The 25,634-nt window shown below is 36.5% G+C and overlaps 1 protein-coding gene across 4 annotated transcripts in view; it reads left to right on the plus strand.

Annotated features, from left to right (window-relative positions):
• NETO2 (neuropilin and tolloid like 2) overlaps window positions 1-25,367 on the plus strand; it is a 29,623-nt gene extending 4,256 nt beyond the window's left edge. For 2 of the 4 annotated variants that reach the window (XM_021408312.1, XM_021408310.1), the window contains exons 2-10: window positions 6,368-6,424; window positions 7,889-8,029; window positions 9,951-10,199; window positions 12,206-12,250; window positions 12,340-12,467; window positions 15,720-15,948; window positions 19,351-19,464; window positions 20,486-20,488; window positions 22,121-25,367. In XM_021408312.1, the coding sequence (XP_021263987.1) occupies window positions 6,368-6,424; window positions 7,889-8,029; window positions 9,951-10,199; window positions 12,206-12,250; window positions 12,340-12,467; window positions 15,720-15,948; window positions 19,351-19,464; window positions 20,486-20,488; window positions 22,121-22,701 (1,547 nt within the window). In that variant the 3' untranslated portion in view covers window positions 22,702-25,367. Of the gene's footprint in view, window positions 1-6,367; window positions 6,425-7,888; window positions 8,030-9,950; window positions 10,200-12,205; window positions 12,251-12,339; window positions 12,468-15,719; window positions 15,949-19,350; window positions 19,465-20,246; window positions 20,249-20,485; window positions 20,489-22,120 lie in introns of all 4 variants that reach the window. The other 2 variants (XM_021408313.1, XM_021408311.1) reach the window with 2 other exon arrangements.

Genomic DNA, 25,634 nt, shown 5'->3' on the forward strand with positions numbered 1-25,634 from the left:
AGAAGACAGCAGAACTTTTAGTATTAATTCCATGAAAAATATTCCTGAAAAAAATTTCCACTGAAAAAAAATATACTATATTTATAATAAAGGAAAGAGGTGAAGTTTGGTGCAGTCTGATCTAAGTCAGAAGTATCAATATCCCAGTGTTCTAGGAGTAAGTAATCTCTGGGAAAGATGTATTCCGAATAGTCATGTGTAGCAGGATCCATTCTGTCAGCTACGGGGACACCATCTGAACTTTAAGTCAGTGTATGTATTTTAATAAGGTTTTTGGAATCCCTCATCAACATGGTTTACAAATGCAGCCTTCTCAGCAGTCTATTACTGCACACAGCTTGGAGATGAAAAAAGATATTCCAAATAATAAAGTTTCTATCTTAAAAATAAAAGATATTATTCCTCTGGCAGAAGTTTTGCTGGCAGAGGTATCCAGAAATGGATTATAAGTAAAAAGATGTGGAACAAACTGGTAGAATGAAACAACCCACAGCTGCTCAAATATTCCTAATGGAGGCAGGATCAGAAATGTTAAATGTTTTGAGCAAACCTGGAGGGGACTCTGTCACAGATCCATCCAAGCATAAATTGCTCTGCAGATGATTTTGATCAAAGGGAAGTGGGAAAACTGCATGTACTTCCTGAACCAGTTAACCTCATTTCTCCGCAGAGATATGGACTCTAAATTTGTTGGGGTTTTTTTTGGCAATCTTTATGAGAGGAATCCCTACTGGAAACAGCCAGAGAGAGATGAAACTGTTTTATCTGTGCATAGACCTGGGTGCATTCAGACACCCTGCTAGCATGCTAATGGCTAACAAGATTTGGATCTTAGAAAGGTGCTAGAGTCACTGTAAATAGCTGATGAAGTCCACTTCTGCTATGTAGCATTTGTGAGGAAGCTTAGAAGTGGGATGGTTGCTCCACTAGCATGCTCTGAGTAAAGCTTACAAACAGCTGAAATACATCTTGCCTTATGCACACCTTCTCTATTGCTTTATTCTGATGCAATCCTGCAGTATATTCCAGTATCTAAATAAATAAATAAATAAATGTAAAAATAAGGAAATCACTGAAGCTGTTAATAGGCTAAGTTCTAGGCAGCCAGCTTTACTGCTCTCTGATACTCATTTTAACAATCTGCAAATGTCCTGTTGAGACCATAAGAAATCAGGGAATATACACAGACTGAACAATATGAGCATGTGGGATTCAAAAACTGCTCTGTTTTCATCCTCAGCAATAGAATTGTTTGCTTAAAAAAGCAGCAACAGATGCAGTCCAGTATTCCTTTTATCAATTAGTGAATGTCACCAAATGCTAGGAAGAGAGAAAAAAATCTTTTTCCTTGTGAACTTTCAGTTTGTCTGTTTCTGAGTTAAAAACGGTTTGAATCAGAAATGCACTTAACTAGCTTTCTGAAATACGAGGAGGTGAGCATCCATGTGTAGTTATACAAAAGCCATTGTTTTCCTTTCCCCACTTTACCTTGTTTGTCGAAATTGAAAAAGTTCCTTCAAAGACCTGTCAAATACTTTGAACGTGTGCAGCACCTAACAGCATGCATGCCTACACTTGATAGAGTCCTTAAAGGCAACTAAAATTCATGTGAGCAATTTCTATTGTAGGTATACCCTTGGCCAGAGAATAAGATAGGGTGTGACATCACAAATGTCTCCACCACATTAATGTCTCCACTATGTTAATGTTTAGACAGAACACGTGGAAAATCATTGGATGTAAGTGACGGGATACTGCAATTAGCAGTTCCTGAATGTAGTATTAATTATAGCACGCAGGGGGAAAATTAAGAGCTGGGTTTAAGAATAGTGCATAGAAAAGGATTCGTTCCCATAAGGCAAAACACAGTATATAATTAAGATAAGCATTTGTTACTCAAGGCTGTATCTGCCAGAAAGAAGCAGGCATCCTGGCAAGTTGTTCTAAAATGCATGACCTGTGTGTTGCCAATTACTGTCTATTTGGACTGTGTGTACATAAGGTGCTGCCTAATCCAGGGAGTACAGCACGGAGATAAAACCGGGAATCCTGCTCTAAGCAATGTCTGTCAACTTTATCCCTAGGATTCTGACTACCACTATTACTAAGAATGTGTAATACTCTAAATGATCTTGTCTTTATTTTAAGAATTGGTAGAAGTTTTCACTCTGTTTCTGAGTTCTGCATGATTGCTCCCAACTTTGATATTCAGCTTGCCCTGCATGCATAGATCCCCCATTGTTATCACTGAAGACAGACACTGCTCTCACAGCTACACAGCAAATCTTGTGTGTTTTCTCTATACGTGAAGATCCCTAGAGCATGCAGAAAAAGCAGAGGAAAGACGTACTGTAGAGAGCTCAGAGCAGTAGTGTATTTCATGAGATCTGAAGAATGCATCTTGCCGGAAAGTACAAGCATATGTCAGATCTGCAGCCTACAGCACTAGTTTCTTTAATCAAAACACTGATTTCTCAATGGTGGTTACTATAAAACTATATTATTCTAATTTTTAAAGAGAAATAGGAGCCACTGATTTTTTAACCTCTCTATGTATACTTCAAAAACAAACTAGCAAGTATTTTTTGCATCTTACAGTCCTTTCAGAGAACTTTAAGAAATGCCAGCAAAGAGAATCTCGGCTCCCACAAAAATATGTAATTTGTTACACCAGTTTATAGGATTCTTTCAGGTTTTTCCATAAGCTTATTTCAACGACTGAGTAGTAATAATAACTTGCAACGTATGATTAGTGTATTCACTCTTAAAAATTCATACAGCTGTCTGCAGGCTATGTGATCTAAAATATTTCATGCAAAGAAGTGAATAGTTTGAAAAATAGATTCTTTTTAAAAACAGACAGAAGCTTGCTGCTTTTGCTTCATTTCCAGTTAGTGTTCACACAGGTGAGAACTATCAGAGCTTTAAATGGTAGTACAAAACCGTGCACCATAATTTATAGAATAAAAGTTTGTAGCAAGCACCAGATTCACGAATTAAAGAAGCTCCACTTAATTTGACTGTCTCAATGGCTTTGCTGCTGTTGGTTTCATGATAGCCTCTTCCACAGTTTAAATACCATGAAGTAGAAACTTGATATAAGTTGCAGAAGCTCTAGCCTCTATTATCTTTACCAGCTAAATAGCTGCAAGACAATAAGGGCAGTCTCCCAGATCTCAAGTAGAATTCTCACCTCACTCTTTCATTAAGAATAATCCCAAACGTCCTTCTGTCTCTTTGATATTCAGTGCAGTCATGCAGTCCTGCGCTGTTCATGCTCTTGCTTACATTAGCAAGCCACCTTCAAGTGGCGTTTTTAGACACTTGCTGCTTCTATTTCCAGTACCATAGTAGAATACAGAGCTAAGTCTAGAGTTCCCTTTCATCCTCATGGAAGAACAGTCATGTCACACTGATAGGTGACAGACTTTAAAAGACAGAAAAAAAGAAGTAGAGGAATACTATGTCCTATTGCAAGTTCAGGTGTGTTCTTTTTGAATTTCAGTTTATCAAAAATAACAAGATTGTTTCTGATCCTTCTGAAAGTGCTACAAGACTTTGTGTGAAAGCAGCTCAGCGTCTCTGCCTGTTCTGCCTGCTGGGCCCATGTCCCCGCACGCTCTGCCAGCGCACTGCGCAGCACGAGCTCCCCACTGAGCTGTCCTACAGGAGCTGGCTCTTCTTTTGATATCTGCTTACCTTATTACTGATTTGTATGGTCCAAATTCATCTCGGAGATTTGTAAATATTTTTCCAGGAAGTGATATGGATTTAGGACACCGAGTGACTGCTTTGTTGTTTTTAAAAAATAGACAAAAATGGGTTAACAGAAGCAGTTTAAAAGATTTAAAAATATCCTGGCTCATTTTTTTTCCTTCTTTCTTTTCCTTTCATCCTGAACATTGATAGGCCTTGTTTCCAGCCAAAAAAATTCCTGTTTGCTATCATGCATTGTACTGTGTCATGTAAATACACCCAGTTTAAGGTGATACCGCTTAAGGGGTCCCTGCCCACTACTCTCTGGAAGAATGGAAATAAGTCCTCTCTCCACTTTTTCAGTCACAGTGTCACAGAGACAAGGACAGCCCACACAGAGAATATTCATCAGTATGTTTAACGAAAGAGGTGTCTTTATCACCAGGGATAAAAGAAATGGCAAAGACAGGCCCTTAAACATTTGCTATGTAGGCTGCTTTGAATACCTCTGAAGGGTTGTTGAGAGTGTGAGAACAGGCATTGCTAGGGAAAGGCAAGAGATGGAAGAGATTAAAGTGAAAAGGATGAGAAGGGCAGGGGACAATGAGAAGGTGGCCCGTACTTACTGTATCCACTCATCCATATAACATGACACAATGAAGACAGTAAGACAAATATTCAGACCATTTATCTTCTGTAAGTGTCTGCATGCCCATGCTGTTCTGCAGGAAACATGCACTGTTCTTTTGCACTTACACACACACAGCTCTCGGCTATTTATAGAAGAGCACACGCTTTAGTGAAAACCAATCAGATTGTCTGAAGTCCTTGTTTCTGTCTCTGCATCATTTCAAGAAGGGAAATCACTGGTTCGTGTAACTGAGTGTCTATTTTTATGTGCTGTAGAAGACGCCACAATCGCTGAAATAATGATAGGTGCTTACTGATATTCTTAAGGAGAAAAACAAAGCAAGAAAGGTATACCATAATAGCATTAGTGATAGCAGATAGCTGTACTAAAAAAAAACAAACAGATTTTTCACTGATACTTGAAAGTGAATTATGTCTGCATTAATTTTGTTAGTCGTGAAAGTATTTGTTTTTGTTATACAGGTTTGCCATGGGTTTTGTGTTCTTTTGCTTTAAGAAAAAAAGTCAAAGCCCATTTTGCATTTTAAGAAGCAGCAAAGAGTTATAAAAGTGGTCTAAATTGATTTGAGATTGCTATGTCCTTGCAAAAGAGAGGGTGGGAGTCTTTAAGAGAAAAAACGGTTGTTGCTGAGGTAAGTCTCATGACCATGTACAATCTTTTTTAATATAGGTAGAGAGAAGAAAGGGCAGCAGAAACATACATAATAAAACAGTAATGTAAGACTGACACTTTCAGAGGCAGGCTTTGATTCCTTCCATCTTTCCCCAAGATAATATATCTGTGCCAACATTACAGTAGCATCTATATGAATTTAGTCAGGATCGCAGTAGTTCACAGTCAGTGCTTGCTCCCTCCGGAACTCTCTAAAGGGCTGAAAGTCTAATAAGCAACACAGAGGAACCACAGATAGAGAAAATGCCATTTCAGCATGAGATACTAAAATGCCTGAGCAATGAGAGGGAAAAATTGGGAAAATAGAATGAACTTTTGAACGTGACAATAGAATTCCTGCTGAAATTGTTTTTCTCCAGAAATGAGGCCGTGTTTGTCTGACTTAATATTAGCAAATAGATTAAGAACGTGGGAAAGGCCATACCAGGTCAAATCAAAGGTCCATCTAGCCTGCTATCTTGTCTTTCACAGCTTTTTAAAGCAGAGCCCTCAGAAAGTGTGTAAACACAGAGCAAATGATGTTTGCCTAAATACTATCCCAGACATCCAGCAGCTTATGACTCAAGGGCTTCCTGAAACTTAATTTTCCATTTTAATGATGCATTATGAAATATGTGCATAAAAAAATAAATCTTAGTTTGCTTTGAAAATGCCACCTGCTAGTGCTACCCCCTGGCTCTTGTATTGGGAAGGAAACTGAGCTGTTGCTCTCCATTCACTGTCTCAGCAACACACATGATATTGTAATTTCTATTCTGTTCTGTCCAGAACCCCAGCCTGCTTAGCCAGTTCTTTAACATATGGCTCCAGAATTAATAGATGTATTCAAGATGAAGGCAAAGCAAAGATTTGAAGAGGGGCATAATAATATACTGTAATTTTGTTCCTGTTTCCCTTCCTGGTCTCAATTAATTTTGTGTAAGCTTGACAAATGTGTTGTACACGTGTTATGCATATGGAGTTTTAAGATAAATATGGTTCAATATATCTGCCAAACATCCGAGTTCAGGATATGAAATTATGTAGAAGATAGATACCGTTTAATTTTATAAAATGCTTTCAAATTAGTAGATACTCTACAGAAGATTCTTGAAGTCCCCTCAAGCAATAAATTGCTGCTCTCATATAGGCATTCGTAACAGAACCTGGAAGAAGAATCTGCAGTGCACTTTAACTACACTGGTTTCCTAAAGCTGAAATGTTAAAAAGCACATAAATTGTGTACTTTTGTGTGTTCTGTGTTGTTTGGGCTACTGATTCTAGGATTTGTGTGAATAGAGACTGCAGAAAATGGTATATAATTTTGTTCAATCACTGATGCTTTTCCTGTTCAATTTCTCTTATCAGTGTTGCTAGTAACAATCCTTGTTGTGGAAGGGATTGCTGTTGCACAGAAGACACAAGGTACAATTTTGTTTTGATGATTTTCTTTCAAAAAAAAAGTATGAGTTTTATAGTTCTGAATTAAGCAGTATAAGTCAAAGAAAGCATTTGTGTTCATATACTAGTAGGTCTTCAATTAACAATTTGAATTCCAATATTCCCCCCCGCCCCCAACCATTTCGCTGCTTTTTTTGCCCCCCAATTAAACAAAGAGCATGAAGATTCACTTACACAGTTAAAATTCTGTGGTTTCAGACTTTAGGGGTCAGAAAAAAAAACCCAGCATGGAAATCCATGTTTTCTCTATCTGACAACAAGCTTTTCAAGTAGTCCACCCACAAATGTTTTGAAGCCAGCACCTCCTGAGTGGGGAAGGCGTTAGTTTCATATGACTTATTTTGTCATATGTGTGATTAATTCACACATAGGAGAGAAGAATTCCTTGAAATGACACCTACATAATTTCCTAGAACAGTTTCTGTAGAAGAGACTAAGTTTTCACCCCCCATAAATACAGGCTGCCAGGTTATCGGAGGAAGGCAATGTAATTGACTGTAGGCAGCAATGACCCATATCAGTGTGGACTGAAAGGTCTGCAAGGAAAAACTGTAAACATAAATAACATTATGAGAGCATCCCTCTGAGGTTTGGGAAAATCCAGCAGAAACCACATATCCTATTTTCTCTCTAGTTCTGTTGGTATCAAAGAGGAGGGTCAAAGTTACTTAACAACAGTGTCAGAAGGATCGTACTATTCCCAGCCCTTGCTCCAAGGATAAGGAAATCTGAACTAACAAAGCCTCTGTGAGTGGTCCAGCATGGTGCATAACCTTAGTAAACTGCATCGCCTCAGCTACAGAGCATATTTCCCTGCACATCTAGAAGAAGAGATCTTTGATCTTAAACAAGCCCCTTAGCTACCAGTGCAGTCTAATTACTGCTAGTAATTTTAACTACCAGTGCTGTATTTAGCTTATTTACATATCAGAAGCATTTTGTATTCCAACATATTATTGTAAATAGCCTAAGGGCCATGTACTTCGGTTTACTCTGGAATCAGGGTCAAAAATAGTACATGCTTCCAAATACATTGGATTATGTTTGCATAGGAATGGAAAAGATGCAGACCATAAAATAAAGCTGTTCTACTGGCAACCATTGTGACTATTTGACTTAGAAAAAAGCATAAAGGAATCTAAACTCACTTGGGTAAAAAAAATTACACCCTCTCTTCCTTTCCCAAGGATTACTGTACAGATCTGATACTCAGAAACTGTGATCTCATCAGGATATACCACATCACTAAATTAAACAAAAGATTTCCCTAGCTATATATTAACAAGCAGCATATGTGATAAAGAGAGTTCTCAACCAAAACAATTTTTTTTAATATAGGCTATGCATTGTGTCAGTGTTTTACTTGTGAAAAATGAAATTTGCAGATCTACAGGAGACATTTATTTCATCACTTTATTTTCTCTCAAGGTGGGCAAAATATTGGATTGAATCGCATTCCTCCTACCCAGTGTGATAACTGGGTACGGACAAGTAATGGAGGACACTTTGCTTCACCAAACTACCCTAACATGTACCCACCAAACCAAGAGTGCATCTACATCTTGGAAGGTACCAGATGTCTTTCTGTTTTGCAGTGTTGTAATCTTACTGTCAAATGGGCTATGTCAAACTGTTAAAACTGTGACATTTTACTATACTGTCAAGTATTGTATAACCATATTTGTAATATAATCAATTCCGCTGTCGTTTGGTTTAGCAAGAAGCTAAATGTGCTCTCTCAAGTAATAAGAACAAGTTAATATAAAAGGCAATCATGCAGGAATTATCAATATGGAATAAGACATACCCTCACAGCCAGAAAAAGCAGCATCAGATCTACTGTAATCTATGAAGGCAAAGAACTATTAAGATAAAATTGTAGCTTACCTTAATATCATTTACAATATTGCTGATAATAAATTGCAAAAAATGGCTGAAAAACCATTTTAGCATTTACCAGACCACACTGTATTAGGCTAAGTGTATCTCAGAAGCAGAGGATCTTTATGCTGCTCTTTATTAATAAAAATACCCACACCTGTCTGTCACCATAGCACTGTACTGAAAATGGAGGTTTATTAGCACTGCTGAGGTCACTACTAAAGTCATGCAATGGGGACAAAAACTTCATTAACTAGATAAAACACAAGCTGATGTGACTATCTTGGATAAAGGCTGTAAGACTTGGGACACACTAATTATTTTTCATCTTACTAGAATGCATCCAAAACCCGCTGAAGTCAGCTAGTAAGCTTCATCATCAGATTCATATCAATTAATTAATGTACGTCAAGTAACAGGTTTCAGTGAGTTTTTATTTGTACTGGTTAACAGAAACCCTCAATTTTGCTTCTGTGCTTGTGCAGCAGAAGTTTTGCATCTTCCCTCCCACTGAATGCACTGGAGAGCAGATATCCTGTCCAGCTTCAGAGTTCGGACATAGCAGACCCAGTGCTGGATATTCCTTGTGCAGGGCAGTTCCAACAGGGCAGAGTTTTCACAGGTTTCCATGCCTCTGTCCTCACAGTCATTACACAGGAACACTGTGAGAACCGTGGCAAGACAAAGGTCCTCCACAATTTCTAACTAAAATATTGCCCTTCCAGACCACTGCAGTATGTGCAAACTAACAGCCAGAAATTCTTAATTCTTGTTATAATTAAGGCGTAGAGATCTAAACGCTATTAGAGAAGTATAAATTATTTTTTCATCCAGAAGAAGCAGACAGCATTTGATTAATTAATGCTGTCATTCCTGATACCAGTTAGTATCTGAAGGTTCATTTAGCACAACGGATGACAAGAACAACACTAAATCTACACATACAGTATGAAGGCACTGTTCCAAACTACAGATGTGAAAGTGCAGTCAATAAGTAACCTTAGCTGTACTGCATCAGGATTTAGGAATCTGATCCAAATCCTGGTTCAGATTTACAAGCATCACTCACATATTGATTATGTATATGAAGCCATTTACACTTTTCTGAGTATTCTAATAGAAGATGTCTCCAGCCAAAGGATCTCCAAATTTGGGCTTACTCTTGAGGAATTATGCCAGTGAGCTCTTGAGATCTTTTTCTTTTCTATTCTTTTCTACATCCTTCAAAGTTTTTTCCTCTTTTATGTATTTTGGCCCCAAAGAACATTATTTTTAAATTATGTTTTAATATTTAACCTTGCTTGAATACCTTTGTGTAAATGTTGATATCTGTTTCATGTGATATTTTAAATTTATGTCCTTGCTTAATATTGTTATTAAAAAATAGAGAAAAAAGTCCATATAGTTCCATTAAAAAGTATGAATTTTTCAGTTGTTGAATTTTTGGTACAGTATACATGAGTTTTTGTAGCAGACTACCAGATGTAATTTGAGAAGTGTCCAGTCTCTTTTGTTATCTTGCTGTTTTGGAAGTCTCTCCGCTATTTCATGTCTTCATGCTTTTTATATAGATCTGTATTTAATCTTTTGCGTAATTTTTTATGTCTAGCTGCTCCACGGCAAAGAATTGAGTTGACCTTTGATGAACCTTATTATATTGAACCCTCATTTGAATGTCGGTTTGATCATCTGGAGGTCCGAGATGGGCCATTCGGCTTCTCCCCTCTCATCGATCGTTACTGTGGTCTGAAAAGTCCTGCACTAATTAGATCAACGGGGAGATTTATGTGGATCAAGTTTACTTCTGATGAGGAGCTGGAAGGAAAGGGATTTCAAGCAAAGTACTCATTTATACCAGGTAGAGATACTTAAAATTAACAACCAAATTAAAGACCATTTGCTCCAATTGAATTCTGTGGATGTGTTTATGCTGGCAGTCAGAGCTGTATTTAATTGTAAATACTTATGAAGGAAAAAATGACAACGCAACAGTTAGAGATGTCTTAGTCCTGCTAATCCTGTAGCACACTTGAATAAAAACACTTTGGAAAATTGACTGAAGAGAATTACAGGTTTGTACTTTCCTAATGAAAAGGTCAGTTGATCTTGTTTGTGCTTAAGGCTTTAGCAACTTCCCTCTTCGGTAACTCGTACCGGGTCCACCAGTGTAGGCTGGTAGCTGGCATTTTCAGCAGCCTGTCTTCTAGGAATATAAGACATGCTGACAAAAACACCTGAAGTCAATCTATAATAGGACTTCCAGCTAGATGCAAACTATTTTAATTTTCCATTTCTGAAGAGCCTGAGGAAACACCTATACAATCTAAATATCAGCTATCAACGTAACTAGATTCCCACAAACTACCAACTCAGAAAACAGAATTGTTCTTTGCTCGAAGCACTGAGTTGTTTTCAGGGTATGAAGAAGCAGATCATATGCTGACTGTGCCTTTAGACAGACAAAAACTAATCTGCTCTGTGAGGCCACTTTAAACTGGCAGGGCATTCTTTTTACAAGTGAATTTGACCTGATATCCTTGTGCAATGCTTGACTGCTGTATTTCATAGATACAATACATGTGTAGTATCAGCATTTTATTGTCCTTTGGGACAAAACACAATACACAAATGTCAGCTGTACTACTGCTATAAATGGATACACGGGCATAACTATTTTATGCTGTCTTATGTACCCAACTGGTCTTTACCCCTACAGTACATGAATATACTATATACAATTATGTATTACTATTTATAAAATGTATACTTTGCTAGGGATTTAGACTTCTAAACTCTTCAGATTAATGTGGTAACCAGTCCACTGAGAGTGATCCACTAAAATATTTCCACAGAGACAATACTTCTACATTTTGCTAATTCCGTTTCCACAGCCATTCCATTAACATCAATTCCAAAACTAATTTAACCCAGTTCCAGGCTGGAGCGCTTTCTCTCCTTAGACAGACTAACATCTCATGCACACATACACACTGGGATATATGTGATTTCCACGGTGATTTTCAACACCACACCCGGGAAAGCATGCCATTTGTGGGGAAACACAAACCTGATCACTGAAATGTAAACCCTGGACATCCCAGACCACTCCAGACCCATTTCTAGCCAAGCCCTAGTCCCAGTAAAGTATCATCATCTAACCATTACAAAAAAGTATATTCTTAACTCACTACTAGAATAGATATGGTATATTACTACAGTTTACTATGTAGATTATGTGCAGTACATACAATTTGCATTTAGAAAAAGGTACATTAGAGGAGGAATCAAGGATGAATTCTGCCCTAATTAATGATGTTTAGAACTGTGCTACTTGGCCTAATATAAACAGCATGAGTATCCAAAGAAAAAGTAACTTTAGTACTAAGCTGACTTCTTTATATTCATTATTAATAGAAATTAGCAGTTTCAAAGTGTTCATATATTCTACTAAAGCACTCCAGTGCACATTGTTCCGAGCTAGACAGAGAACAACCTGGTCAGAATGATGCACGCTGAAAGGTCCCCTGTACTCTTGTGGAGCTCCACGGATTTCAGAGAAAACTGGTATGGTTAAATTTCAGAATATAATGTAGAAAAAAAATGCCTAATAATAATTTTTGGTGTTATGCTGGAAATCTGAGCTGTAAGTATAGAATTACCTTATTCAGCTAAGCTCAGTCTTTGTGGAATAATGTATTATCTAAAAAAAGTTTGTCTTTGTACCCTCCAATTGACTGAACAAACTTTCTAGCAATTTTTATTGGGACATAATAAAAATGGACATCATCTTCAGATTGTAATAAACCTTGAAGTGATTCTCAAGCATTGATAGCCCCTGTGATTCATGACTTCTTTCTATTACAGATCCCGACTTCACTTACCTAGGAGGTATTTTAAATCCCATTCCAGGTCTAGTATTACAATATCAATTTCTTTATATAAGAAATTTTGAATTAATATCATATTGCATTTGACAGCAAGGTATATGTTCTCCCTAGACTGCCAATTTGAGCTCTCGGGAGCTGATGGAATTGTACGTTCCAGTCAAGTAGAACAAGAAGAAAAAACAAAACCAGGACAAGCAGTTGACTGCATATGGACAATTAAAGCTACTCCAAATGCTAAGGTGGGTTTCATTCATATCATTCAGTATGTAATGGATTTCCAAGTCATTACTAATAGGTAATAGCAATTTGCATAATGTCTCTCTTTCACTGAAATGAATTATGTTTCAGTGGTTTAGGAAATTCAGATAGATTATTCTGAAAATCCACATATGCAGCAAGTCCATGGCGTTGTTTTCCTACTGAGTGAAACTTTAAATACAGAATAGTCTTGAAAACTGTTCAAGAAACATTTTCCAAGGGCATTTGATTTGGCCTGTCGTTTTATTGGAAAAGTGCAGGTAAAAATGCTGGCTAGCAACTTTGATAAGTTCGAGTAAATCTTGCTGCCATGATTTAATATTTTGCTGTCAGTAGTTCTACTGGGGGATTTGGTTCTATCTGAAGTCAGCAGAACTTTGCTATAGTATCATAGCCTCTGATATTGCCACGGTAAAATTTGGTTCAATCTTCTTGCCCAAGGCCTAAAAGGATATGTTAGCTGCATAAGACAAAAATCATTATTAGATATGTAGGTACTTGATATTTATAGTTGTGCCTGCAGCACTAGAAACTACTTATGAAAAAAAACCCACTATCTTATAACCATTATGAACAACTTGAGCTTTAGTGTTGGGCAGAGAAGGAAAAAGACCTATTTGTAACCGCAAAATAGAATAGCGTTAGCCTGTTTTCACAAAAAAGAAGCTACACAACTTTTCAGAATCATACATTTGGTAACTTAAGCATTGCACTGAAGAATACATAATTTTTTTCTCTGTATAGCATACATATCTGTAATTTTGCTTCTGCATGTTTACTAAAGCACATGTTACTGCTTGCCTTTACCACATACATAAAGGATAAAAAAAATATTTTTAATAGCAGGACCTGCCAAGATGACAAATCTATTCTTTGCCTTCCTACCCACTTCTAGGAGTTAGTATTCAGCAACTTCCAAATCGATTAAACAACAACCTAAAAGGTAATAATATTAGGACAAGACAAGAAACTGAAACTCCATTAATATATTTGAGCCTTTGAGGAAGTAACTCAACTCCCAAGAGCCCTGTACTAGTCTAAGTAATAGTAGCAGTTCTTCCAGAAACAATAATAAAACCATTTTCTCTCTACATTTCCAGTTGAGTGCACCAGGTCTTTTGCTTAAGTATTTTAATAAATTATTGAATGTTGCCAGAAGGCACAGTTGTAGTTGGGTCAGTCCTGAGATTAGATCATCATCCTAAATTATTGAGTTAAAACAATGCAGAAAAATAACTCTTCATATTTTAAGAGTGGTTTCTTAAGCTTCTTTTTTGGCTGAATTGTGATGATAAAATCCATTAAATCTGGTATGGTGCTGTCTCTGGAGGAAACTAAGCATAGACATTTTTAATTTCCTCAATTTGATTTTGTAATAAGAAACAAATTTTTAAAACTGACAACTGCAGCAATGAAAGGACTTTAAAATCTGCATAATATAAATTGAATAAACCGCTCCATATTTCAGAAAATTATTAGAATAATCAAAATAATCTACAAGCAAAGTGTTTTATATTTGCTTGCCTGGCACACTAACCTGAAAAAGCTTTTGCAGAGCTGAGCCTTTTCAGTGGAATTACTCCTTTGTTTTCATATGCAGAATAGCTCTACTAAAAATGTTCTAATTTATTTTTAGTTTCCATTGTAATTTCGCAGTACATGGATAAAGCCAATCATTAAATGAAAATATGAGCACCTGCAGCTCACACCCTTGTTTGTGAGATACTATGACACAGGCTGCAAATCCTCACAGAAAGAAAGTGTTGGCAACCTGCCTCTGGCAGACAGCAGAAAGAAAGGAAGAGCCAGGGTGTAGAAGTGTAACCAATCTCTTACCTGCTCTTTTACTGGGTTTTGAATAAATCCTGTTAAGTGTTGGGAGGGCATGTTTTTTCCCCACACAAAAGTAGTGCTTTTGTTTCAGAGAATTCTTTAAAATTCAGTTTTAAAAGGCTTTCACACTAGTTAAGATTAAGAGCAAGATATGGCAAAAGCGCAGAAAAACTGGTAGTATAGCAGTCGTGCATGGTATTCATCCACAGTCTCTTCCTCCAAAAATTAAACAGGAGTTGAGATTCTTGTCATTAGGCAGATGCATGAAAAACTGCGCTGTGAAAAATGCCTTTAACATTCACAGCATCAGCCAGAGAGGCGATTGTACGTACGGGCAGTGAAGACTCAAGCTTATCTGAAGAGTACAGTGAGCTCCTGATGGATTATGACCTCCTCTCCCACAGTGTAGGAGACCTGAGCCCCCACATGGGTAGATTCCTTCTCTGGCAAAATAATGGATAGCTCTGGAATTCTGAAGTTTAAATAAGGACTTAATTTAAAGGCGACTTAATTACATATCTCCTCAACTTTCACTAGAATTTTGAAAATCCCAAGACTGACATAACAAGTGATTAAAAACCCCAATGATCTTTCTATGCAACTGTAACTGAATTACAATCTTTCCCAAGTTTCCTGTCCCAGTGAGATAAATTATTTGTTTACTCTCCAAGTACTCTCTTGGTCTTCTAATTTCCCTGCCGTGTATGATCTACCACATACGTTGCCTTTACTTGCGTTAGAATTCTATTTCTGAAGGAGTTAGCATTGGCTTAATTTTATTAATTTGTCCTAGGCAGCCAGTTTACTTTTCTCCCACTTCCATTTTTATTCAAATTACTCATGTCTTCATGGCTTATGTCTTCCGTAACACTGCTATGGATTAGTAATTAGCTTCCATCATTCCAAAGCAACAAATTGTAATTAATTTTATTTTCCTTCAGAGCTTTTCTGAACAGATTCCTTCCCTTATATTTTAGTGTTATTTTTATGAATTAAAAAGGCAAGAAGGCAGTCAAAATACCACTAAAATTCTTCAGGATATATATGCGTTTCTTGCATCTGCTTTAGAGTAACTGACTGTAGGCTTGACAAAGCAGCTTAGACCTTTATTTAGCAAGTGTGTTGATTTTTAATTTTTTTTTTCAAGGGCACCAGAAATACATTGGAGTAAATTACTAAGTGAAGATGGGTTTGAGGAGGAGAAGTGGGAATGAAAGGCATTCCAAGTAATATCCCACCACTGACATTTAACAAGACGAAATGCAGGTTTCATAGCATTGTGAATTGGGAGTTACACAAACATATAAGGGGATAAAATATCTTATTCAAGATTTGCTAAAAAGAAAATTGTCTTCTCTGTATTACTTTTCCTGGAGAAATTCATTTCTCTTTTCTAACAGATCTATTTACGATTTCTGGACTATCAAATGGAGCATTCCAATGAATGCAAAAGAAACTTTGTTGCTGTATATGATGGAAGTAGTTCTATTGAAAACCTGAAGGCAAAGTTTTGCAGCACTGTAGCAAATGATGTCACGCTGCAGACTGGAACAGGTGTGGTGCGAATGTGGGCGGATGAAGGCAGCAGACTCAGCAGATTCAGAATGCTGTTCACTTCGTTTGTGGATCGTAAGTAGATCTCAAAGTGCTCATTCTCCTGATATCGGGTTGCCTCAGGAATTTTAGCAAAAGCTATAGCTTTATTTTATGCAAGAGGAGCATACACTCAAAAACAATGTTTCCTTTGGATAGGAGTAGGTAAGCTAAATACTTGCTTTATTACAGTTACACCATAGTTCCTGAAAAATGACTTTCCTCCTTTCTTAAAAGTTTTATTTTTCATTTGAGTTCAATACTAATGCAGCCTTAGTGTAAGTAGTTCTTACTGAGTTCTACAGACGTGCACAAACTTACTTAAAAGACAACAATGGGACTGAAGCACCCAGCTTCTGCTTCCCTACCAGACAGGCTCTTCTCAAGCCCACACTGGATGTTCAAAGGACAAGAGAATGCTTCTGACCATGCAGAGTTTGGATCTTTTTCCTACCCACAGCTTCAACCACAGACCCACTCCTACTACACCTAAGTTGTTGCATCCCTTCTCCATTGCTCATAACTCTAAAACAGTCCCACGTGTGCTTCCTCTGCAAAGCCCAGTTATGGTGCACAACCACAGATAAGGCAGTTAAATTCTAATTTATTAAGAAGCCTATATTAAAAGCAGAGCTGCAAATGCTATTCTCAGTTTCTGTTTGGATTCCATAGCCTGCATTAGAGATAATTAGTGACAATGAGAACAATGCCTAAGATGCTTCTTAAAAACATGCTATTTGTGAGATCTTCTATGTGCTTTCTCTCTGAACTTAACTGAACTTCATTGCCTCATATATTTACAAGGGACTACATGGTCCACACTGCAGAACCTGAGGACTGAAGTGGCATCTTCAACACATGAGTAACTAAGTTTGGAACTATAGACTAGATCTGACGTCTGTGGGGAGAACTGAATAAAACATATCTGCCACTTCAGGAGATAGAGCTGTGCTTTGTGCTGAAAGTTTTCAACTTCTACTTGAAGAGTAAGCAGTAAAGGTTTGCTGTCAAAGAAGTAACTTCTTTTGACAAAAGTAACATGTTTGTAGGCAGTCCTGAAAGGGATACTGATCACCATCTTGGAAAAATAATTCAAGTTACAGGTAATGGGTAGATTTTATGTTCAGCTCCATCACACAGGAAACTTTAACACAGGATGGAAGTTACTTTCTGTGCAAAAGTCTTTCTAAAGTAAGAGCAATTTAAGATAAATGCTTTATTGCTTAACGTTGTGCGCATGATAGTAAGAAGCAATGGCATGTTTCAGAAACTAGTCTATTGCTTAACCTGCAGTGGGAATTTAATCAACTTTAGTTATGGTGAATTTCAGTAAGTTTTAAGCACAGCTTATCAAATTTATAACAGCTTTTCCAGTAGCTTTTATTTCAATATGGTTAGTAATATAATATTACTGATTGTGCGGGCTATTCCAGCTTTCAATCTCAAAAACAAGATGAACTTTGGCAGGGGAAATTATCCATTTATATTATAGATATTGGGGGCAGGGGAGAGGTCAAGTGCAAGAGGCTGAAACAGTGCCTACTTCTAAAGCTGGATAACATTCCTAACTTACAATTTTAAAGCAGTTCAAAAGTCATCGCCAGAATAGAGTCTGCAATGCTACACTGTTATTTTTATGTATCTTCTAACTACAGATACTGTCTTTCTCAGATAGGGTAATTCAAAAGTATGTGTCTGAAAACTAAGTGTTTCCTATATTTTTAAATAGTATATTGATAAGCAAGTTTTCCAACTGAAAATGGTGAGTTTCAGCTTATCTTCTTTTCAGATCTCTAAGCTATTTTTCTCTTTTATCTTACTAATGAATTGTAATTATAAGAAGCCTACCATGAAAACAATCAATATTTCTGAAAAGATTTGCATAAATGAACTAATTATGCATGACAGTCACCTAACAAATATCTAATGCTGCTTGCAGATTTGACTAAGCAGTTCAGCTACCAAAAATGTTAAAAATCAATGTGTCTCATTTCTGGCTTGATTCAGTACATAAACAATGCTGTATATAAAGAACACTGAACACTGCACAAGTCTTAGGCAGCTGCTAAGGGAAGAGTCCAGCTCTGTCCTTGAAGTCCTGGACTGGAACCAATCAATCACTGTGACTGGTAGACAGACTTGGTACTCCCCAAATAACAAACAATAGAAAATGAAGTCCATTTGTCCTGCTTTTATGGACCCATGAACAAAAGCCATCACCCAAAAATTGTTAAGGAAACTACACAGGAATGTACAATAGAGAATGTGCTGGTGGGTTGAGAAGCAGCAGCAGAACAGGAAGACTTGCCTGAAAGGGTTAGGGAATGTCAATTCGAATTTTCTTTTCATCCTTAGGCATAACTCCTATTTTTGTCAATAAGAGTCTGAAGCCTAACTGGCAGAATAAGTGAGAAACATGCTGTACACAGGACTTGTCACGCTGCCCTACTGTACCCTTCGGGTTTTGCTTTAAGTTTCAGAAAATTAAGACTGCTCAAAAATAAATTCTTCCTATGAAACCAAGTAGTAGTATAATGTCTGTCACAACATCTATGCTGCTATGTATTGATTACCCTAAAAAGAGGCACTTCTTTAATAAAAATATCACATTACTGAGACAGAAAAAGGGAAAACTAATTTCCTGCCTAGTGCCCTGAAGTCATAGAGACTTCCTCAATTATATTATACACCATCCTGAAAACAGCATTTTTTTTCTTAAGTAGTTTTCTAATGTGAAGGAATTATGTATAACACACATGAATACACAGAATCTTTAGGGTAACTTTTTAGTTAAATTATTTCTTCAAATTTGTAACTATATATAAACAGATAGATAAAAAGATAAACTTTACTCGCTTAATCCCTGCATTACCTCTAATAGGAGGATCTAAGAGCTTTGATTCACAAGCAGGAGTGACTTTGATGCCCTCAGTTTCTGAAATCTCTTGCAGTTTCTGAAACAGGCCACCACAAGCTGAAATCTGATTTGTCTTAAGATATTAATAGGCTCTGAAATGCAGATGTTCAGGAACTGCTTCACAACCAGCTATACCATCTACATAGCAGATGCACAGCAGACTGAATAAATCTATAATTGATGATGAGCATGTGATTTAAGCATTAAGCCTTTAAAGACAAGTATTAAATCCTTCTACCATTATCTATGTCGGGTGACTTTTCTTTCTGCCTCACGTTTTGAGCAAGAGCATTTTGTTTGTAACATCAGTAATGCACTGGAAAGCAACAAAACAAACAAAAGAGTAAATCATCTGATAATTAACAATGTGCAAAAGAAGTGATTTTGTTTGAAATTTTGAAGAGAAAGTTGAATACGCATGTTAAAAATAACAGGAATTTACTAGCTTTTTTTGTTTGTTTGTTTTCTTTCTTGCAAGTTAATGAAAATTCTTAACGTTTTCTTCCTCTTCTGTTCTGCAGCTCCCTGCTCAGGCAACACTTACTTCTGCCATAGCAACATGTGCATCAATAATTCTTTAGTCTGCAATGGCATTCAAAACTGTGCATACCCCTGGGATGAAAATCACTGCAGAGGTAAATAGAGTGCGAAGTGTAGCCCCAGTGATCCACGCTGGTCAGTTTGCCTTTCAGGAAAGCCATGAAATTTTTGTCCTGGAAATATGCTGAAGACAGCAATTCTCCTAATCTCAGGAAGGTGTTCCAAATTTTTATTTAAACTCAGAAGGCATGTAAGCATACCGAAGATTGATCTAACTACTTTATAACCAAATCTCTTCTTCAGCATATTCTCTTCATTTTAAAAGGTTGTTAGCTTAATAGGCAGTAGAATTTAGCATTTACCAGGTTGCATCCTATCCATTCCTAAAAACTTAAATGAAGCAAGGACTGAAGGGACAGGTCATACCTTTTATCACCAAAAGAGAAAAAAAAAAAAACAATATACAAGTGGAAAAAGTCAGATAATCCTTCCAGCACAAATTCTTTTTCAAGGCTGAAGTAGATGCAGCAGTCTTCAGAGATAAAATAATATATATATATATATATATATATATTTTACACTTGTCTCACCAATAAGGGAATTTTTCAGAATTGGAACAAAAGCAGTTTAAAGTAAAAAAAAAAAAAATTCTCCTAAGAAGCAAAACAAACAAGTTTGTTTTCTGACAGATTAAAAGGTCTGGAAAAAAACATCCTGAAAGATTAAAATGTGTACTCAATTTCAAAGAAAATTTCTTCTCAAGTGTACAAATAGTCAAAACTTTCTGTAAGGAAAATCTTGAAATAGTTTCAAGTAAACAGTATAAAAAATACACAGTACTCTAATACACTCTAATGCAAGGTGTGTTACGTAATAGAAGTATCACATATTATGTAAGGATCCAGCTAAAAAACATGATCCACTACTCTTAAGTTTTCAATTGGAAAGTAAGTTTCTTCTAAATAATTCTTAGCTTTGATAATATTCTATGTGCAACTTCGTGATGTTTCCCATCTCTGCAAATACTATTCTAGAGCTTCACCTAGAATCTACATTTCATTATTATTCTCTAGTATTTAAAAAATAAATTCTATAAGAACTGTATCGCCAGTGAAGAAAGTGTCTTTCCCAATATTTGCACTTGCTGCAACTGATGCAGAATAACTTACCATGTTTTATGTCAGATACAATTTAAATTCTGCTTTAAAAGTTGCAGAGCGCATAATCACAAGACAGCTGACAGCTGGATCCATCTTGCCAGCTACAGTAGAATTAAGGAGATTGATGCAACCAAATGAACAATTTCTATCTTTAAAAAGAAAGCTTCTCAATTGTTCCCAGTTCCCTTGGGCACCTAGAGTTCTCATTTAGTCCATGTCAGTGGCTACCTAAATCTGAGCATGTTGCGACTTACCTTATGCCTACAGCCCAGTGGGGCATAAAGATTAAAAAAAAATGAAAGTGTCAGTCATGGGCAATCTCTTTGAAGTGACTTGGGAATACATCGCTTTTGATTAAGACCTTTATGAATTAAAAAAAAAAAAATCCAAAAATTAAGAAACCTAGATGCATATGAGAGAATTATCATAGCACTGAAATTCCTGTCTCCAACAAAAGTATACTGACATAATTGAAACTCAGCAGAACAAAGGGAGATCTCTTCCTTTCTATTAAAGGCATAAATGTAACTAAGAGTAAATGGCCTAAGTGATGTGTAACAGTATTTCAAGTATTGCTTCCTAGCCAATTCATCAGGACCCCATGTAATATATGGGTGGTTTTAGACTACACTGATGGTATGTAACTCTTCTTGTGCAGTGTGTGCAGTACTTAGGTGCCTAACAGACATATCCAGATACCAGAAGCCCAATATTTGAAAATACATAATATTTAGGCAGTGTTTTGTTCTACATAGTCTTAAAATGCTTTTTTTCTCTGCTAGTGAGCATAGCAGGTTCTATTGGTGTAGAATTCTTTTGGTCCTCTGAAGGTAGTACTGTACAGAACAGAAATCTATCTGGAAAATTTTAATCTTCAAATAAGAATTTTATATATGGAAAGCCATTTTGTTCTGATGCTGCCATCTTGTGTGTTTTCATATGAAGTACTACCCAAAAATGCCACACGATCTGGTTGAGTTTTTTGCCCCCTTCCCCCACACTTTTACTCCCAACAGACGATTAGTGAACAGTTACAACTGGAATGTATCTATGCTAAAGTTCCCTGTTTTGCAATCTGTATAGCAGACTTTATGCAAGAGACAGACATTAAATTTCCAAAAGAAGTGAAAACAAATAGTAAAGCCAGTCTTACATTGTCACTGTAGTAAAATTTCAATTTTAAAGAAGAAACAGATGCATTTAAATCCAAGTTTTCTTCCACAGGCATCAGTTGGAATGTTACCAGCACAAGCAAACTTTGATAGGAGAAGCATCTGTAGCTGTTCAAATTGTAGATTCTGGAATGTTAATTGGTCAGTATAGGTTCAGGACTGAAGCCACGTCCCAGATGAGTAAGCATGCACTGGCCACAGAGTTACACCTGCCACTAAATTATCGTTTGGCAGTCACTAATGAAGATAGACAATTAGACAAATCCTATTGACATACAGGTCTAGTCAGTGGTACCACGAAGTCATTTCATTAATAGTACAGCATTTACCTAGAGATCACAGTTGCCTATTTCTGACATACAATCCAAACTGTGAAAAATAATGAAAGCCTTCTCATAATCCTTACTTTTTCTTTGCAGAAAAAAAAAAATCTGGATTGTTTGAACAAATCACCAGAACGCACGGAACAATCATTGGCGTAACATCAGGGATAGTTTTAGTTCTTCTTATCATTTCAATTCTAGTACAAGTAAAGCAACCTCGCAAAAAGGTTATGGCTTGCAAGACTGCTTTCAATAAAACTGGCTTCCAGGAAGTATTTGATCCTCCACATTATGAACTATTTTCACTGAGGGACAAAGAAATTTCTGCAGATTTGGCAGATTTATCAGAAGAACTTGAAAACTATCAGAAAATGAGACGCTCTTCAACAGCTTCCAGATGCATTCACGACCACCACTGTGGCTCTCAGGCCTCCAATATAAAACAAAGCAGGACAAACCTCAGCTCCATGGAACTTCCCTTCCGCAACGATTTTGCACAACCTCAGCCAATGAAAACATTTAATAGCACATTCAAGAAAAGTAGTTACACTTTCAAACAAGCGCATGACTGCCCTGAGCAAGTCATAGAAGACAGAGTGATGGAGGAGATTCCATGTGAAATCTACGTTAGAGGAAGAGAAGATACAGCACAAGGTTCATTATCTATTGACTTTTAATTTCCTAGTGAAGGCGGTATATTGGTGTATATAAAGGATGCTTGTGTATAAGGACAGTGTATATATTAAAAGTGTACTATATGCAGCGTGTGAGATGCACACACTTTTAGCTTGTTATACTTCATTTTAAAAAGAAGTCTTCATAACTAATTCTTCCTGTAAAACAGTGGACTTCCTTCATTTTTCCAAGCTACGTATTCAGCAAAGCAACAAGATGGACTTTGCATGGAAATCTGAAGTTAAGAATATTGGAGGAAAAACAACAACCACTACTATCATATAGATCAGCAAAAACAGTGACTACTACTCTCCTCTTCATATCATTTTCTCTTCTTTAGATGTCTGCTTTTCAAGACGATTTTAATACCTCAGTTACATAAATAAAAGTAGCTAAGTGTACCATATGTATGTCAACATAGGTGTTTTATTGTATTTGTCGATTTGAAAGACTTAGAGTTAAGTGCCAGTTAAGACTCAAGAATTACGTTAGAGCCATCTGTTTCATCTTGCCTGCCATTTATATTGCCTTTAATTATCAGTTCATCACTCTATGCTTTGTGAGAAAAAGGCATAAAGGATTACTGCCTTTTTAAAAGATATTGAGGTATATTAATTTTAGTACATTTGGGAATATGATCTTTCCAGCTTGCCATTGAACACAAATAAGTACTCATTCTAACTGCAGTCTTTCAAGAAGGCTTAGCATTTTAAAAGATTCTGCCATTTATTATAGATCCACATGACTCCACTGATTTCACAGCACTGTGGTTAGAAAACAGTTTTGTTCCTGTGTTTTCCAAGTGTTTACATGAGCAGACCTTACTGAACATATCTCTTTTAAAACAGCCTTTCAGTCCTTATGCAGCCAATCTTCCCTGCTGAAATCACCGATGGTACTTTAGCTCCTGTCCTGCCTGACTGAAAAGAATTGCTGAGGTGTGACCACAAAGTGTACGAAGATACTGGAAACAAGGAGAAATCAAAGCAACCCTAATTAACCTTTATGGATCCCTTCCTGTGCCCCTTGTTGCCACTTGAAAATTTGCATATTTCATATTTTTTAATGGTGGTTTGGATCTAATTTTAACATTTTTACAATATAGAACAGATTTGCAAATATTGTAGTTCTCATTGTGTTTTTTAGACTTTTATATAGTTTGATACTGTACAGACTATTTATTAAATCAAAATCTAGCACCTGTACAACAGGCTTGTTTCACTGTCCATTTTAGCAGCTCTGAATAACATGCAGTGGCTGCTGTGTAGCTTGCAATTTGCCAAGCATACATAATATGACTTCTGCGTTAGCTTATATTTTATTCCCTGGTTTGTTTGGGTTTATTCTGCTATTTTGCTCACAGTAAACCTTTTACTAAACATGGCCTAGCAGCTTGCATGAGGTACATCCTTTATCTATGCATGTAAAACCATATTTACAGCGAAATGTTTGTTGTGCTGACTACACTCCAAAAAATAATATATGACTCCAGCAACTGAAACCTCTGTTCCTTAAGAGATGAACAAGAGGTATAACAACCAATTTTCATTAGATGACCAGAAAATAATCTTACAAATGCTTAAAAAGAAATCCAAAATCTTATAAAATGTAAGAAATTGATTGGAGGTGGGTGAGCTGATTATCCTCAACATCTAGAAGGAACCTAATCAGAAGCTCATCCATCAGACCCCTAAGACTATATCCTGGTCTCAGCATTTGTGCTTATCCCACACTATATTTCAATTTGGAACAACTTAAGAGGGCATTATTTTTAGATGCATTTCATGCCAGATGATAAATGTTTAAAAAAAGAATAATAAAAAACTATTTAATTTTGACTCAACATTTTTTTAATATTTAATTAAAACATGTATTGACATTTAATTTACTTGTCATTGATTTCAGTAATAAATATCTCATTATTACCTACATGGTACAGAATGTAATTTGGAACAGATTTCATTCCACATTCTTAAAACAAGAAATGACCCACGTAAAACTAATATTTATGTCCATATTACTCTAGTAGTGCTAGGTTTGCATAATAAAGTTTCCCTTTTAAGGCATATTTGTCCATGTGATAAAATATTATGGTCCCTATTCTTTCCTAAGTTACATTATCTTTGAATAGTTAACTTGTAATAATAAAATTTAAATAAACAATTTTAAAAATCCAGCAACCTTGCAAAGTGCAAATCTGTGGAAAAAAATAGTAAAAGCACTACTGAAGAATTTTCAAATGCCCTGAATAATATTTCAGTCTCCATAGCAACTTTTTGGTGGCATGGTCGAAACACAGTTGCTTTTTTCTACCCCAGAGCAGCTAGGCAGATTCCCATAATCAGCTACATCTTGTGAGTAAGGTTTTCCAGTAACCTCAGGCTCAGCTTTCCCAGCTTCACTCTCTCCTCTTCCTCACTAATTTTTTGTGTGTGTACGTGTGTACCTTATAGCATAAAGCTGAGGTCCTGCTGTCTAGTTAACACCTGCTCCTGATTCCCAGTAGAGAGTGAGAACTCTCCTGGAGGGAGGCTTCCAGTATTTCAGTAATAACAGACCCAAACTGTACTGTTGCAATAGGTGTACACTTGAATAGAACTGAGAGGGAAACCAAAAGGAATGATGGCTCCTATAGACTTCTACAAATAAAAAGGACAGGGAAAAGAAATATCTATTGCTGCTTGTTTTATTTAAAGTAAGGGGAAATTAAACACTGAACCTAAAAATCTGAAAGGAAAACTTTGTGTGGTTAGTACATCTAAACAATAATGTATCTATACATTTCATCTAATGTAAGGTTTGGCTGCTTTGCTCTGCTTTAAGAAGTGAGTGGTAACTATTAGAGTTGAAATTTCATTTCCAGTAGAATCAAACTCCTTTCACTACAGAGAAAATGTGGGTGAACTGCTTGGTATTACTCAGTACAGAAAGCTGC

Source organism: Numida meleagris, chromosome 10 (assembly GCF_002078875.1).
Source record: "Numida meleagris isolate 19003 breed g44 Domestic line chromosome 10, NumMel1.0, whole genome shotgun sequence".
NCBI classification, from domain to species: domain Eukaryota; kingdom Metazoa; phylum Chordata; class Aves; order Galliformes; family Numididae; genus Numida; species Numida meleagris.